Raw genomic sequence first — 14,603 nt, 5'->3', positions numbered from 1 at the left:
ACACACACACACACACACACACACACACACACACACACACACACACACACACAAAAACCACCTTTCAGTGCTATGGTCACAGTAAATTTGCCACAGACTCCCTTATGCTCTTGAATGAAGAGACAGGCTCTGTATCCAGGTCTGTGATGTGTGACCAATGAGACTGAACAGGAGGGACTCTGTCCCAGGTCCTTACGACCCTGGCCACAGCTACCACGCACTCTTAGAGGCTTCAGAACCTCCAGACATTGGAGTCCTGAGATCTTGACTTACGACTCAAAACCCAAATAGCTGAGGCTGCCACGCTGGGAGAAGCTCCAGCTAAACTTGTATAGAAAGAAGAGGCACAGGGGAGAGGAATGTCCAGCCAGCCCCAAATGCTCAGGCCCTGGTCACAGTAATGATCTCAGTTGAGGCCCAGGCCCTAGAGCCGGACTGTCCCACTGTGCAGGTGGTGACTCACACTAACAACCAATGGCGACTTAAGTCCAGCTCTAAGGATGGTTTCTGAAACAGCACTAAAGCACTGAAATGTCACCCTCTCAAAACCTCTTTAGCTCCTCAGATCCCCTCATAGCACAGTTTGAGGCCACCTGTTTCTACTGGGACCCTGACATATGAATGACAGTCACTAGGGCAAACATTCACATCCAAAACATTTCTTCTGATAAAGCTGCAGAAGAGAACTTCTCTCTGAGGGAGGATGTGACCTAAGGCCTTGCTTATCTTCAGAGGATGACATACGAATAGAAAGACATGTGCCACTTCCAGATAAAAGGTCCATGTCTCTCCCTCTGACACTGTGACAGGTGATGTAAGTTCCAGGAGTGATAGTTTTTGTCAACCTGATTCCCAAGTGCCTTCTTGCCTTGCTTCCTGAAGTACAATCCCTGTTTGTTTAATCCTTCCTTTGCTTCTACTTCTCTGAGAATGCAGGTTAGTGCAACTAACCAATGAACGTTCAGCTTTGAAATATTAGCTTGGACAAATTAACCAGATAGACATACGAGAAGCAGACAATGTACCCTTTATTCTAAAGTTAAAAAGAACCAACCACCTTGAATGCCTATATACATATCTACAACTGAATGTATTTGCTTACTATATCTATCAATAACATTCTCTTTAAAATGACTTTTACAAAATGAACCCTTTCCCAAAATGTCCAAAGTAGGCATCCCATCTCTTATCCCAAACTGTGGAGGCTAAATGTATTTGGAGATTTAAAACTTTTAGAAGAATGATATATTTATCTGCCATGCTTTATATAAAATCCTCAGAAGGTCTGGGTTACCACCCTAAACAAGGTATATTAATATTTTCTCCACAGAACATACAAATATTAACACAAGTAGGTTAAAATCAAGAACCTTGAGCTAGTTCAGGTAGACAAGACACCAAATGTACTCAGCAAGGTAGGACGCTATACCAAATGAATTGACAAAATCATTGTGTTCAGGGCTTTCTGAGTAACCTTTATTTCTCATGCTAGAGATTGAACCCAAGGCCTCGTACATGCTCAGCAAAGTCTACTCCCGGCCCCAGAGCTTTCCCTCTGTGTTTAGCTTATGTATGACTGTGGAAGAAAGTCATGCAGCCTTTTAAAAAGAAACTCATGAGCCTTGCACTAATCCTGAGGAATTAATGGCCATGTCTCAGTTTTGGCTGAAGACAACATGAGAGCAGGCTTTTGTGAACAGAGTCCCTTGCCTGTCTGCAGCAGCGAGAAGCAACTGTGGGGATGTCCACCATCAGCCTACACACCCCTGCCCACTTTTCCTACTCACAAGGTTGTGAGTGTGCATGCACATGGGATGTGGTGTGCATCTGATTTGTTATTTATTGGGGTAGGTGGAGGTGTGTACATCCATGCGTATAAGCCAGGGGTCGATGTCAAATGTGTTTCCTCCTTCTCTTCCTTTCCTCCCTGATGCAGACTTTGACACTAAATCTGAAGCTCTGCACAAAGAACTTCCAAGATCCACCTGTCTCCACCTGCCATAGCCCTTCTTTGTCCCCGCAGCATGGGGAGTCAAGATATAAGATACCAAGCCTGGCTTTTCAATGTGGATTTTTGGGTATGCAATTCAGATCTGCATCCTTTCCTATGGAAAGCATTTCATTCATTGAGATATCTCTGAAGTCCCTTCATTAAGTTTTGCAATGCTTAATCTCTGGTTAAGAAATGCTGTTGAAAAATATTGATCGTAATGTGGAGAAATTTTAAGTATGAATTTATTTGTATTATTTATGAGGCAGACAGTATGAGTTCACCTTTATAACCTACCTACACGGATGGCAGGTAACTAAAAAGTTATGCATGATTTAGGTGAGAGAGTGCACAAAGAAAGGGATTTTTATTTAGAAGACTGACTAAGGCCCTTCTGTCAGGGAAGCAGATCTGAAGTTTGCAAAACACAATGGGAATTCCTATAGCAGGCCTGAGCCCAGACCTGAAGTAACTCTTTCAGTACCCAAGGGGAGGTGTAGGAAGTAGGATTTGAGTGCTCCCACTGGGAGCCTCTCAAGATACATCCAGCTCTGACCTTCTCTCAGTGTCTGTCCCTGATCTGCGGCTCTAGGACAGGCGCCTACCAGCTGTCACTGAGAGAGCCAGAGGTGAAGGGCAGGTTGTCCCTGCCTTTCTAACCCTTTAAATTATAAATGTTAAAAACAGGAACAAAAATATTTAAAAATGGAGAATGGGAAGAAAAATAATTAGAAAACAATCAGTCTTTGGTCTCTCTGGACATTAAATAGAAATATCTGGAGCATAGAGAAACATTCACTTTTCATCTCTTGTATTCTATACTATATGGACTTTTAAAATAAACATGTATTAACTTCATGGCTTTAAAATCTCCAATTTTAAGTTATGTACATAACTAAGAATGGAGTCAGGTGATATACTGTGCTGTTTAAAATCACTCTTGAAAAGCACTGTCTGAAAAGGGGACAACTGTCCATGTTCTGCTGGCACATCCTAAACATTCCATTGTGTGCTGTTCTTCATTTGGTTGGTAGGTTGGTTGGTAGGTTGGTTGGTTGGTAGGTAGGTTGGTTGGTTGGTTGGTTGGTTGGTTGGTTGGTAGGTTGATTGGTTGGTTGGTAGGTTGATTGGTTGGCTGGTAGGTAGGTTGGTAGGATGGTTGGTAGGTTGGTAGGTAGATTGGTTGGTTACTTTGGTTTTCCATACTTCTTAAATCTAAGGAGATGTCCACACTCAGCAATAAACAGGTCCCACAGAACAAAATACACAGGAGTGTTAGCCTCTGTGGATTTGGATGTTGAACATGCATGGCTCATGCCTCAGTTCTTCAGCCATTGTTAAGTGCTGTGGGGAAGTGAGGTAGCCTGGTCTTTACAACGGCTCTGTGAATCAAGCTCACGCTCAGTTACAGAACTCACTGTGCTAAGCCACAGTGAGATTCACAGCAAGATTCTCTGCTGGTTTAGTGCACAGTAGGGTGTCTACAGATAACTAGATGGGCTACACTATTAGAAAGGTCCAAGAGGAGTTTTCACCATAAAGAAATGATAAATGTTTGAGAAGATAAATATGTTTAACTTGACTTTAACATTATATTAATCTGTATGTGTATCAAAACATCACTTGATATCCCATTAATATGCAAAAAGAATTTCCATCAACAACTATAACATTAAAGTATATTAATTAATTATAGTAACAAAATAGTATAGAGAATACAATAGTGATAAATAGCATTACTAGTGTCAGCAGGTGAGTGAGGGATAATTAGGGAATAAATGAGGAAGAAAGACTATACTCAGGAGTCTGTAATCACAGCAAACACTTTCAGTAGTTCTGCTGGATTCCACTGAAAAGGAAAGTTCTTGCCCATGCAGATTTAGAGACCTCCAAAGCCAGACATACACCCCATCCCTGAATAGCAGAATACTACCCAATAGAAGGACAGCGTAGAAATACGGAAGGCAGGAGTTCTCCAATCATATGCTCTGCATTTCCCAAGACAGCTCTAATTCCACAGAGTTGGTCTCTTTGTGTTATAAAACACTAAAGTAACTTGAAGAAATGCCATATCAGACCAAGCACAGTTTGTTTCACACAATGTGTCCACTGAGCAAAAAGGTCACTAAACAGCGAGAGAGCAACAGCTTCACTGAGCCTGGCTGCCCTGAGCCAGACACCCAGCAGCACATACTGCAACCCTTCAGCACTGCTAGAATCCAGGTTTTTTAACTTAATAAAATAAGAACACATAAAATGTAATTTAAATATACACAAAGAAGGGCATTTTGTCCAAGCCACATTATAATTTAATTCTTGCTTCTCTCCCAATCAGAGAACAAGACTCCTTAAAATTAGAATGCTAGGTCCATGGGTGTCTCATAATAACTCACAATGGAAAAGATATCAGTTGACTTATTAAATATAAAGTGAGAGCCATAGGCATTCAGAGTGTTGCTAATGAGACAGCCAACCTTTGGTGGGATCTTAACATGGCATCACTTTAATTTTCTACTGTCGCAAAATTGTTATAATAGAAAATCATGTTCTATTAAGGAGGAGGTAAAACTGTGGCCCGGCACTACCTCTGTCCTTCCCATGCCCGCAGCAGCCCATGCACTCTCTAGGAAAGATGTGCCTCACAGGACAGCCTAACAGAACATTCACAGCAGCCCCAGCCAGGAACTGAAGTTGATCCCAGACTCAAAGACCATGCCTCATCTCTCCTATAGGCTGTTCAACTTGACATTCCACTATACCAAATGGACCCCCATCATGGATATTTTTAAGACCCATGTTTGAGACTACTAATAACTTTGGGTGGAACGAGAGAAAAATAAGGCTATATCCACTGCTGACTCAATTATGCTGCGTTTCCTTTCCTCCATTTCCCTCATACTATGAACAGACAGATGACCTTAGCCAATCACTGACCTTATGGAGGGCAGGAGCCAATACTGGTACCAAAAATCCATTGTAAATGTAGCTGACGAGTTGAGTGCGGATCAAAGGGTGAGCCACCTGAGACAGAAGCAGATGACAGGGTTCACTCTCTATGGTGCCTCAAAACCAAACAGTTCTGTCTTCATCTTATATTAAAAAAGAAATGCTAAATTTGGGCTAAGCTTCACTTGTTAAATAATACTTCAGACCACACAATGATGTGATTTTTTAAAAATATCTATTACAGTATAAACAGCTAAAATTATACTTCCAACTATAGAAAAGATGTTAATTTTAAAATTGACTTGAAAAAGACAGACAATGAATAGACTGACTATGCATAAATATTTATAAGTTAAAAATGAATAAATTATAAAGTATAATTTTTGCCCCTTAACTCCTTCTAGGCTCTATATCTACCTGTGACTACCTTTTTAAAAGAGTGTAACTATAGAAAAGAATAATTAAACACACTTATTTTGCTAACAGAGAATTTTGAAGATGCATTTTTTGATATTTCTGATATTTAGGGAAGAAAGGTTCTGTAAAATATTTTCGTAAAAAGTGAACAGTTGTTCAAAAGCAGGAAACATTGCTGGTGTTACTTCCCAAAATTGATTTTCAAAATCTAAGTGACATGGACAAAACTTTAATAATGTATTTTATACTTTCAGGGGTTCCCTAACCCTAAAACATTATTTAAATAATGTTTGACCTTAATTTCAAATAAATATATAATTTTCCTGTTCTTCACCATGCCCAAAGAAGCAGCTTTAATGAAAGAGACAGAAAGAGAGAGAGAGAGAGAGAGAGAGAGAGAGAGAGAGGAGAAAGATTCAATCAAACATACAGTAAAAAGCAATTTCTAGGGAAGTAAGGCAAGCTGTTTAAATTACTGACAACCTCTCTCTGTACATCTGAAGAGGAGCTAATAGTAGTTTCATCATTTTTATTTCCATACATTTCTGCAGGAAATGTTGATTGAATATAATATTAAAGGAAAATAATTTAAAATGTAATCCATTTATCTTAAATACAAATAAGACTTCCTTTGACTTAGCAATAAAAATGAGATGGGAAGTGAAGTAATTCACTTTCACTTTCCTCCAGAAGCTGTTTCTTTATTTGGTAGATAAACAGATTATAAGTAACATTTTTCACCCTAAAAATCACCATAAAACAAACCTGATTTCTTAATAAATCCAATATAAAGGTAGTATTTATGTTACATAGAAATTTTTGATGAAAACTTAATACAGCCTTAAACATATATAAAATTGGATTTTTATTGAAAACAGTAACAAGAAATTTGAGGGTAAAAAAAAATCTAATCAAAAAGCTAGATACACAAGAGTTCAGTGGCTGCTTTTTCCCCTAAAGTGAGCCAATTTCAAAGCAAATTTGTGTACCTAAGAAGATTGTTAACTTCTTCCAAATTCAATTGGGATAACAATATTCTTTATGTAGTGTGCACCATTAAGCAAAATAAAGTGTTTTCCTTTGTAAGCTCCCAGGAAGACCTTGAAGTAAAATTGTTATAATTTGGAGTACTTAAGCAGCCTAAAAATATCTATTTAATGAGCCAGCCACTAAACTTATTTTTGATGGGTAAGTGGATAATCAAAACAGAATAACACTTTTTATAGAGAAATAAAATCTTTTCATTTGTTCTCAATTGGAACTTTTCAGAAGCCTATCATTTTCACTCATTTCAAGATACTCAATGGGAGTCAAGAAAAGCATCATTATTCCATAAGCACTTCTCAAAATTAGCAAAGAGTTAATTTTTAAGAAATTAGAATAGTGAAGCATGCTTATACACGCTAATCCCCCACAAGGCTTGAGCTCTGATCAGACTCCAGCCCAGGATAGCTTCTGGGCTTCAGTACCTGGATTACTGCGTTACAAAACTCCAGAGAGTTCATGAACTGCACAAGGGCAGGCAGCAGAAGCCAGTCATCCTTCAGAAGGCAGTGCCAGTCCTCACCCTTCTCTTCCAGCTTTGTGGGCAGTGAAGAGTACAGGCCACTGAGTCCCGTTGCAAGTACCTGATTCAGAAACGGAAAAAGCAAAGTCATCTCATCTGAAGCCCGTGGTCACAGGGATGCCTATGGTTTGGTCCAAAGACCAAACTTTGAACAGCAGGGGATTAATAATGTGAGAAGGTAGCAACTAGATAGGAAAGGTTAAACACATGGATGGACTGGGAAGGCTACCCCAGCAGACAGCAAGGCAAATCCAGAGCTTCTTAGCTATTAGTCAAGAGGTTGGTGAGGGTGATTCTTCTTTTATGCCAGGCACCAGGATGAGCTGGGAGTCCAGCAATTGAGAAGGCAAAACATATAGATGAATGAAATGTGACTCTCATACTCAAGAAGTTCAGGGAACGGACAAACTCATTAGAAACACAGTACATGAAAACTTGGTGAGTGCCAATAAAGAAGTATGCCAGTGTAAATACTAGCCCATGGGAGGCAGCCTGGGATGGAGGGGGTCCCATCTTACAAGTAGGGATGCTGAGTAGTTTCATGAGAAAGATTCCTTGCATGTTAAGGGTTCTGACTGACACTAGAAGTTTACGTGTTAGAAAACACTTTCATGTATATTTCCTTTAACCATCACAAACAATGTAACAGAAGAAAGAAGTGAGTGTGGACGAAGGTCACTGAGCTATGTGACAAAGGTTCGGGCAGAGGTGATATGCCATGCCAGTAGAGCGATGGTCTCACCAACACAGCTGGTTTTAAGCTAGAACCCGAGATTTACTTTTCACCTTTGTACCCTGCTCTTAAAACTCTAGTGACAATACTTGGACCAGACAAGTGAGGTGAAGAACTTCAAACATTCAGGGGGTGAATGGGAGGAGACTGGGAGGAAAGAAGGGACAGAAAACTGAGGTCAAGATGTAAAAGTAAGTTATATATAAAATATATAAATCATATATAATATACAATTATGTTTATATATTAATATGTTGTTTATGTTTATATTTTATATATTTATATATTTATATATTTATATTGTATACTTATATGTAATATAATATGATATATTGTATAATACCTTAGATATTACATATGTTATATAATATATTATATAGCATAATATAATATTTAATATTATATATATCTTTAAAATAATATTAATATTATATATATATATATATATCTTTAAAAGATAAGTGTGAAAAGAGGATCACACTTCATGCTGAACACTTACAGGACAGAAGCTTGCAGATGCAGTGAATTTCACAGGGCGTGGGGCTTCCCACTTGGGAAGGGATGCTAGTTATGCAGCATCTCAGACATCCTGACTTAGCAAATGTATAGACTAGCACAGACTACACAGAAGAAGCCATCTATAAGGCTGGAAAGATGGCACAGAGGTAAGGGTGCCTGGTACCTGACCACCTGAGCTTTATTCTTGGACCTACGTGATGAAGGGAGAAAACTCTTCAGCAAATTGTTCTCTGACTTCCGCACTACAACATGGTATTTGCATGCCCACACATATACACTTATAGGCATACACAAAATAAATAAAGACATATGTTATTAAAAATTGAAAGAAAAAGAAGTCAGCTCCAAAAGATACCATTCTAGCACAGACCCTGAATTTACTCAAATGGATGAAAACATTCAAGAAGGTATTCTGAGTCAGGCCTAGAAAAGAAATAGTGGCACACTTCACTCATCTCCCAGTCCATCAAAAGACAAACAAGGAATTATAATGGTGTCAGAAACTTCTAAAATGCATAATAGGAAATTTAGGATGCTGTTGATAAATCAAGTGCTTTACTCAGACTTCAAGGTAGGGAGCAAAATAGGGGACCTGGTTTCAGAAGTGCTGTCTAGGCTGCTGAAGAGGAAACAGAAAATGATGGTGGAAAGAAAACTATTGCAAACAGAGGAAAGCCTGGACAAGAGCTGAAAGGAGAAAGAAGAGACAGTGTCCTCCAAGACTGAGAAGCCCAGCACTGTCAGAGCAGAAAGGGCTGACCACATGAACAGAGAGGTAAATATGAGCCACATCCTTCAGGGTTCTATGGCCCTACACAAAACACTTCTGGGACACCTGGGTGGAGAGGACAGCTGTGTGGGTCTGACGCCTGGGAGAGTGCTCTAGGCTAGAGGTGGCCATCTAGAGCCAACCCTGTGGAGGCTACTGGAGCCTACAAATAAAAGAGGATGTGGAGAGGAAGGCAAAGAAAAGAAAGACAAGGAGCAATAATCCACAGAGCCTGGTGTAAGGAACACAAACACAGAAATGGGAGCCAGAAATGTTAAAGTCCAGGGGAATAAATTTCTGTAGACTACTGTTACCTCTCCTTTCTCCTTGTCCTCTCTCCCTTGGTGAGACAGTCACCTCTCTGGAATATACCAGTTTACTATCTGTCTTCTCCATCTCTCCTGATTAGACTTGGTCACCTCAATCTATACTGGAGATATGGGTGATTGATACAGTCATGTGTGTTGAGTCTCAAATGTGATCTTCCAAGACTAACGCAATGAACTCAATGATAAGACATGATAGGCCTTAGCACAAAGAGATGAGATGAAGAAGCCATTGGAGAAACTGATAAGAGCTGAGGTGGTACAGGAGCCCATGCTGTACAATAAAGGACAGTGAAACTGATGGACCATAGCAACACTAGAGACAAAGATAGATAGATAGATAGATAGATAGATAGATAGATAGATAGATAGATAGATAGATAGATAGATAATAGATAGATAGATAGATAGATAGAGCTATCGTATTAATTTACTCATTAAAAAAAAGCCTGACTACTTAATTTCAGGTCAGGTGCTAAGTATAGGAAACAAAACTGTAAGTAAGATTGATCCTTTATCTCTTTAAAAATCAGGGCATCTGTGGCCCCCAAGGAAAACATCTTCTATTTAAAGTATTTAATTCATTGTCAACATACCTATACAAATCACTTTAATACTAGTTTTGAATGTGACCCAAGTGAGTTGCCTATTATAAATCAGAAACCTCTGGCAAAAGCATACAGAGCCCAAAAGTCCCCTAGAAGAGAAGTCTAATCTTGATGCTACATTTTAAAAATCAATTACATTTACTAACTCATGCTAAATTAACCACAGAACAAAGACTTTAATTCTGTGTTCTCCTGGTTTCTTAACCACTTTGAGACTCTGAAGATGAATTCATAAAGACAAGCTTAATTTGTCTGACTAAAAAGCTGGGAATAACTATTCAGTATATCAATATAATTACAGCAACATTAATTTTCAAATTACATACATCAGTGACAGTAATTAAAAATAATACATACCTAATATTCACTTTTAAAGTGAGTATTCTAAAAGGGAAGGGCTAGGATGTGAACAGCAGGAAACTTGCCCAGACTGAAGACACACCCCATGCAGAACTGACAGCTGGGAGGGAGGATGTCCCACCATGTTCCTGTCACCATAAGATAAGGCTAGTCAATAGCCATTATCTTCCTCAGAGTGGCAAAAACAATTTGAGAAAAATATTCTGCAAAATAAAAAGCATTACATACTCTGAAGGGACAGGAGTGTGTGTGTGTTCACAGCTATTGACAACTGTATTCCCTTCCAAGGCTCTGAGTTCAGATTCATTCCACACATTTTTAGAACAGGGGCTATGGGCCATACATAGCAAGGTTTGTGCTTAAACAGAGAACAAGTCATGCCAGGAGAGAGGGAGAAGCCAGCCTCCAAGATAATGATCACAAGGAAGACCACCATTACCTACCCAAGATAATGATCACAAGGAAGACCACCATTACCTACCCAAGATAATGATCACAAGGAAGACCACCATAACCTACCCAAGATAATGATCACAAAAAAGACCACCATTACCTACCCAAGATAATGATCACAAGGAAGACCACTCTTACCCTCAAGAATACAGAGAATACCAAGGGAGCAGGACCAGGGATAAGGAGAAGCACACAGAGATGTGTAGGTGGGCTTTGTTTGTTTGTTTGGTTGGTTGGTTTGGTTTGGTTTGTTTTTAGGTTCAAGAACTAACATCAAAAGTGATTTACTTTTAAACTTCATTGTGTAACTTGAAAACTAAATTATAAAAGGCACATATATCTGCATTCAACAAGTAATTAAAAATAAAATGTACTCTTTTAGCCTTCTATTGATTCAGACCACAAAATTGTCAAACATCATGTTTATTCTCAATACATTAAATATTAACCAAGTACTTTTCACTATATTCTCCCAAAAGTATCCTCAAATGAAATTATCATGGGCTGGGGAGATGACTCAGCAGGTAAAGTTCTTGCTGCACAAGCAAGAGGACCAGAATCCCAATCCCCAGCACCACATAAAAGCCAAGGAGGTGTGGCTATAATTACAGTGCTCAGAACGTGGAGACAAGAAATCCCCAGAGCAAGCTAGGTATCTACAGCAGCCAAAATAGCACTATCTAGCTTCAACTGAAAGACTCTGCCTCAATGGATAATGTAGGTGATCAAGGAAGAAATCTGACATCAGCCTCAGGTGCGCACACACATACACACCCATAAATGCACATATATAGGCAACCAAATATATGTGTGTGCATATGTATATGTGTGTGTATGTGTGTATGTATGTATGTATATATGTATGCATTTGTAAATACCTCTAAACATGGAAACACATACACACACATGCATGCATGGGAAGAAAGGAAAAAAGGAAGAAAGGATGGATCACTATAAAGGGCCAAATGGATAACAACAATGAAAACCATTAACTTCTTGACAGTCTGGTGTGGGAAAGCTACAACAAGCAGCTTTAGTATCAGACGAAGGTGGTTTTGCATTGACTGGTAGTTACTAAACTCTATAAACTTAAATGAGCTGAGCTATTGTAAGGGTTAAAGAAAAGAACACAGGCAGGATTAGAGCAATGGTTTCCACACAGTAATGGAAGACAGACAAGCCATGCATACAGCACTGAGCAAGTCAAGGTCAATCCTTAAACATCCCATGGTACTCAGTTAATTTTAGCAGAAACAAAGATTTTTAGCAGATGGCTTTGGTTGGAAGCTAGAAGCAAAACACCTGGTAGAGAGCGTTTGATACAACTTGCCAAAATAAAAAGCCTCATAAATTTTGGATATGGGATAAATAACTTCCTACCTGTGGTTCTGTACCTAAAGGTCACCTGCTCTGATTTGCATGGCCTGATTTATGGATACTAGACTTTGCCAACATGAGACAAATGGTCTAAGTGTAACCATCAACATTTGGTTAAAAAAAAAAAAAAAACCCTAGAGACAGGATCATTTAATGCCCACCATTAGTTGGTACCAGATTGCTAGGGTAACTGTATTCTCATCCTCTCTTGAGAACTAAGAGATGAGAGAGCAGACCCAGCCAGTTCATTCTATCAAGTTTGAAGACACAGGTTTCCAAACAAAGTCCAGTTTGCTAAGAGAGTCATTACTCTTCCAACAGGCTGATGCTAACACACTTTGACAATCATACTAATTAGAGAAAGCTTTTTGTCAACTGTGGCCCTTAGCTGGTTGGTTAATAGCATATGCTTTTATCTGCAACATAAAGGGGACTTTTTATTTTAATTATGTTGTCAGAAGTAATTATGGAAAACTGAGTATAAATGAAATTATGGGCTCTATCCTAAGGGGTAATCTAACACCAGAAACTTGTCTTCTATTCTAGCAAATGAGGTCAGCTGGCAATGTTGTTTTTCCCTCAAATTTAAATGAACTGTACAATGTTTTAAAACACATTTTTGTAAAAGCAACAATTACTGAAATCAGCTTAAACACAGTTAATGGAAATTTAAACACTAAAACCACGCCCCATTCTTCTCCCAATGCACTTGAATTTTTAAGTTATGAATGATTACAGATAATCAGCAAATAACAGAATTGAAAACCACCAGCAATACTTATCAAATTTTATCATTTTGCTATAGTTTTTTCAGAGTGCTCTGCATGTTTTTAAAACCAGCTGGAGTGTATGGCTGAGTGGTAGAGTGTGTGTGAGGATCTGGGATCAGTCAATCCACATGTGTGAGGATCAGTCACTCTGCAGGGCCAACAGACAAATTTTACTCCACTCCCAATACCAACCTGTCACCATCCTCAGGACGGACTACAGTCTTGAAGCTAATACACAGTATCGCTGATGGTTTTCAAGAAGACAGTTACTTTTGTTAACCATTTAGCAAAAAATGTTACTAATGTGTTGAATATACAAGAGGATTTACATAGGCATTTGGAACAGCAGATTGATGCTCTTTATCCTTTTCAAATTATTGGAAGAAGGTTCAGAGTTTAAGAGGAAGGAGCCATCTCGAGTGTCATGCCAAATACCATTGGATTCGTGTTAGTTCTAAAATTTACAGTGGTAGTCATTATAATTAGGAACAAGTTTAAAGACACTTGAACAGTGTACTTGGCATAATTCTAACACCTCTCTAGATGTTTTAACTTTGCATAGTAAGCTTATGAATTTAAAGAATGCTGCTCTGCTGAGCATTGAGGTGACAGATACTGCTGATAAAATTACCCATGGCCTGAGGTTAGTTTTTCTATTTTGGTCAAGCTTCAAGAATGGCATATATAGCTTGATCATGCCCAGCCTTTTTGTCCAGGGAATACTTTTATTCCTGCCCATTGTGTTAAAGCTTGTCTTTAACAACATCAACATGTTGGCAGCCAAAATACATGGTTTGAAACTGAAAATGAACCCCCAGACAGAGTTATTAAATTAATAGACTGGCAAGGCAAGGACAGGTTCATTTCTGCACAGAGCCTTAACAACCTAAAGACAGAAATGCATTGCTTTTGAGAATGCATATTCCATGACAGGTAAGGAAGGCATTCTTGTTAGAATGACCTAAGGCAGGCTCAGTCTTGTTAATGAAATAAAAAAGGGGGAGAGGTGGAGAGTCTTTGAGGCCGGTTGACAAGAATCTGACATTGGCCGAGGACAAGAAAGTAGGCTTCAGGCAGGAATCTGACATTAGACTATAACAAAGAAGTAATTTCAGGCAGGAATCTAAATATTAGGCTAGAACAAAGAAGTAATTTCAGGCAGGAATCTAAATTTTAGGCTAAAACAAGGAAATAGGCTTCAAACATGAAAAGGACTTTGGGCTAGGACAGGGAAGTAGGCTCAGATATTTTGGTCATCCTGATAAGCCCTTAGAAACAGTGATCATGGGAGTGTTCATGGAATTTTGTTTATTGACTTGCTTGTTCTTTGACTATTTGTGTTTACTGTCTTGCTTGTTCCTTGACTATTTGCATCTATTGTATTGCTAGTCCCTCAACCTAGAACTGACCTTAATACTTGCATGTAATTAAAATGGTATGAAAGCAAAAAGGAGGGGGATGGAATAGGGGGTTTCTAGGGAGGGGAAATAGGGAAAGGGGGTGGAGTCTGAAATGTAAATAAATAAAATATCCAATAAAGAAAGAAAGCTCATTTCATTTAGTTGAGTAATATTTTCAATATCTGGGTGGATCATTTTTTATTCACATACTAAAGAACATCTTGGTTGCTTCTACAACTAAAAACTATGAAGAAAGAAGCTAGAAACACACATGCTCAGGTATTTGTATGGACAGAAGTTTTAATTCCTTTGTGTAATACCAAGGGAAGCAAATGATAGGCTATATGATAAAACCATGTTTCATAAGA

The 14,603-nt window shown here is 38.7% G+C and overlaps 1 protein-coding gene across 1 annotated transcript in view; it reads right to left on the bottom strand.

Annotated features, from left to right (window-relative positions):
• Fam160a1 (family with sequence similarity 160 member A1) overlaps positions 1-14,603 on the bottom strand; it is a 158,276-nt gene that overhangs the window by 51,474 nt on the left and 92,199 nt on the right. Inside the window, exons 5-6 of the mRNA XM_028789475.1 lie at positions 6,823-6,981; positions 4,925-5,011 (exon numbers count right to left, since the gene is read on the bottom strand). Of these exons, the coding sequence (XP_028645308.1) occupies positions 4,925-5,011; positions 6,823-6,981 (246 nt within the window). The remainder of the gene's footprint in view (positions 1-4,924; positions 5,012-6,822; positions 6,982-14,603) is intronic.

The sequence above is a fragment of the Grammomys surdaster genome, unplaced genomic scaffold (genome assembly GCF_004785775.1).
Source record: "Grammomys surdaster isolate TR1022 unplaced genomic scaffold, NIH_TR_1.0 125834, whole genome shotgun sequence".
Classification (NCBI taxonomy): domain Eukaryota; kingdom Metazoa; phylum Chordata; class Mammalia; order Rodentia; family Muridae; genus Grammomys; species Grammomys surdaster.
This window is presented reverse-complemented; position numbering and strand designations above follow the sequence as displayed.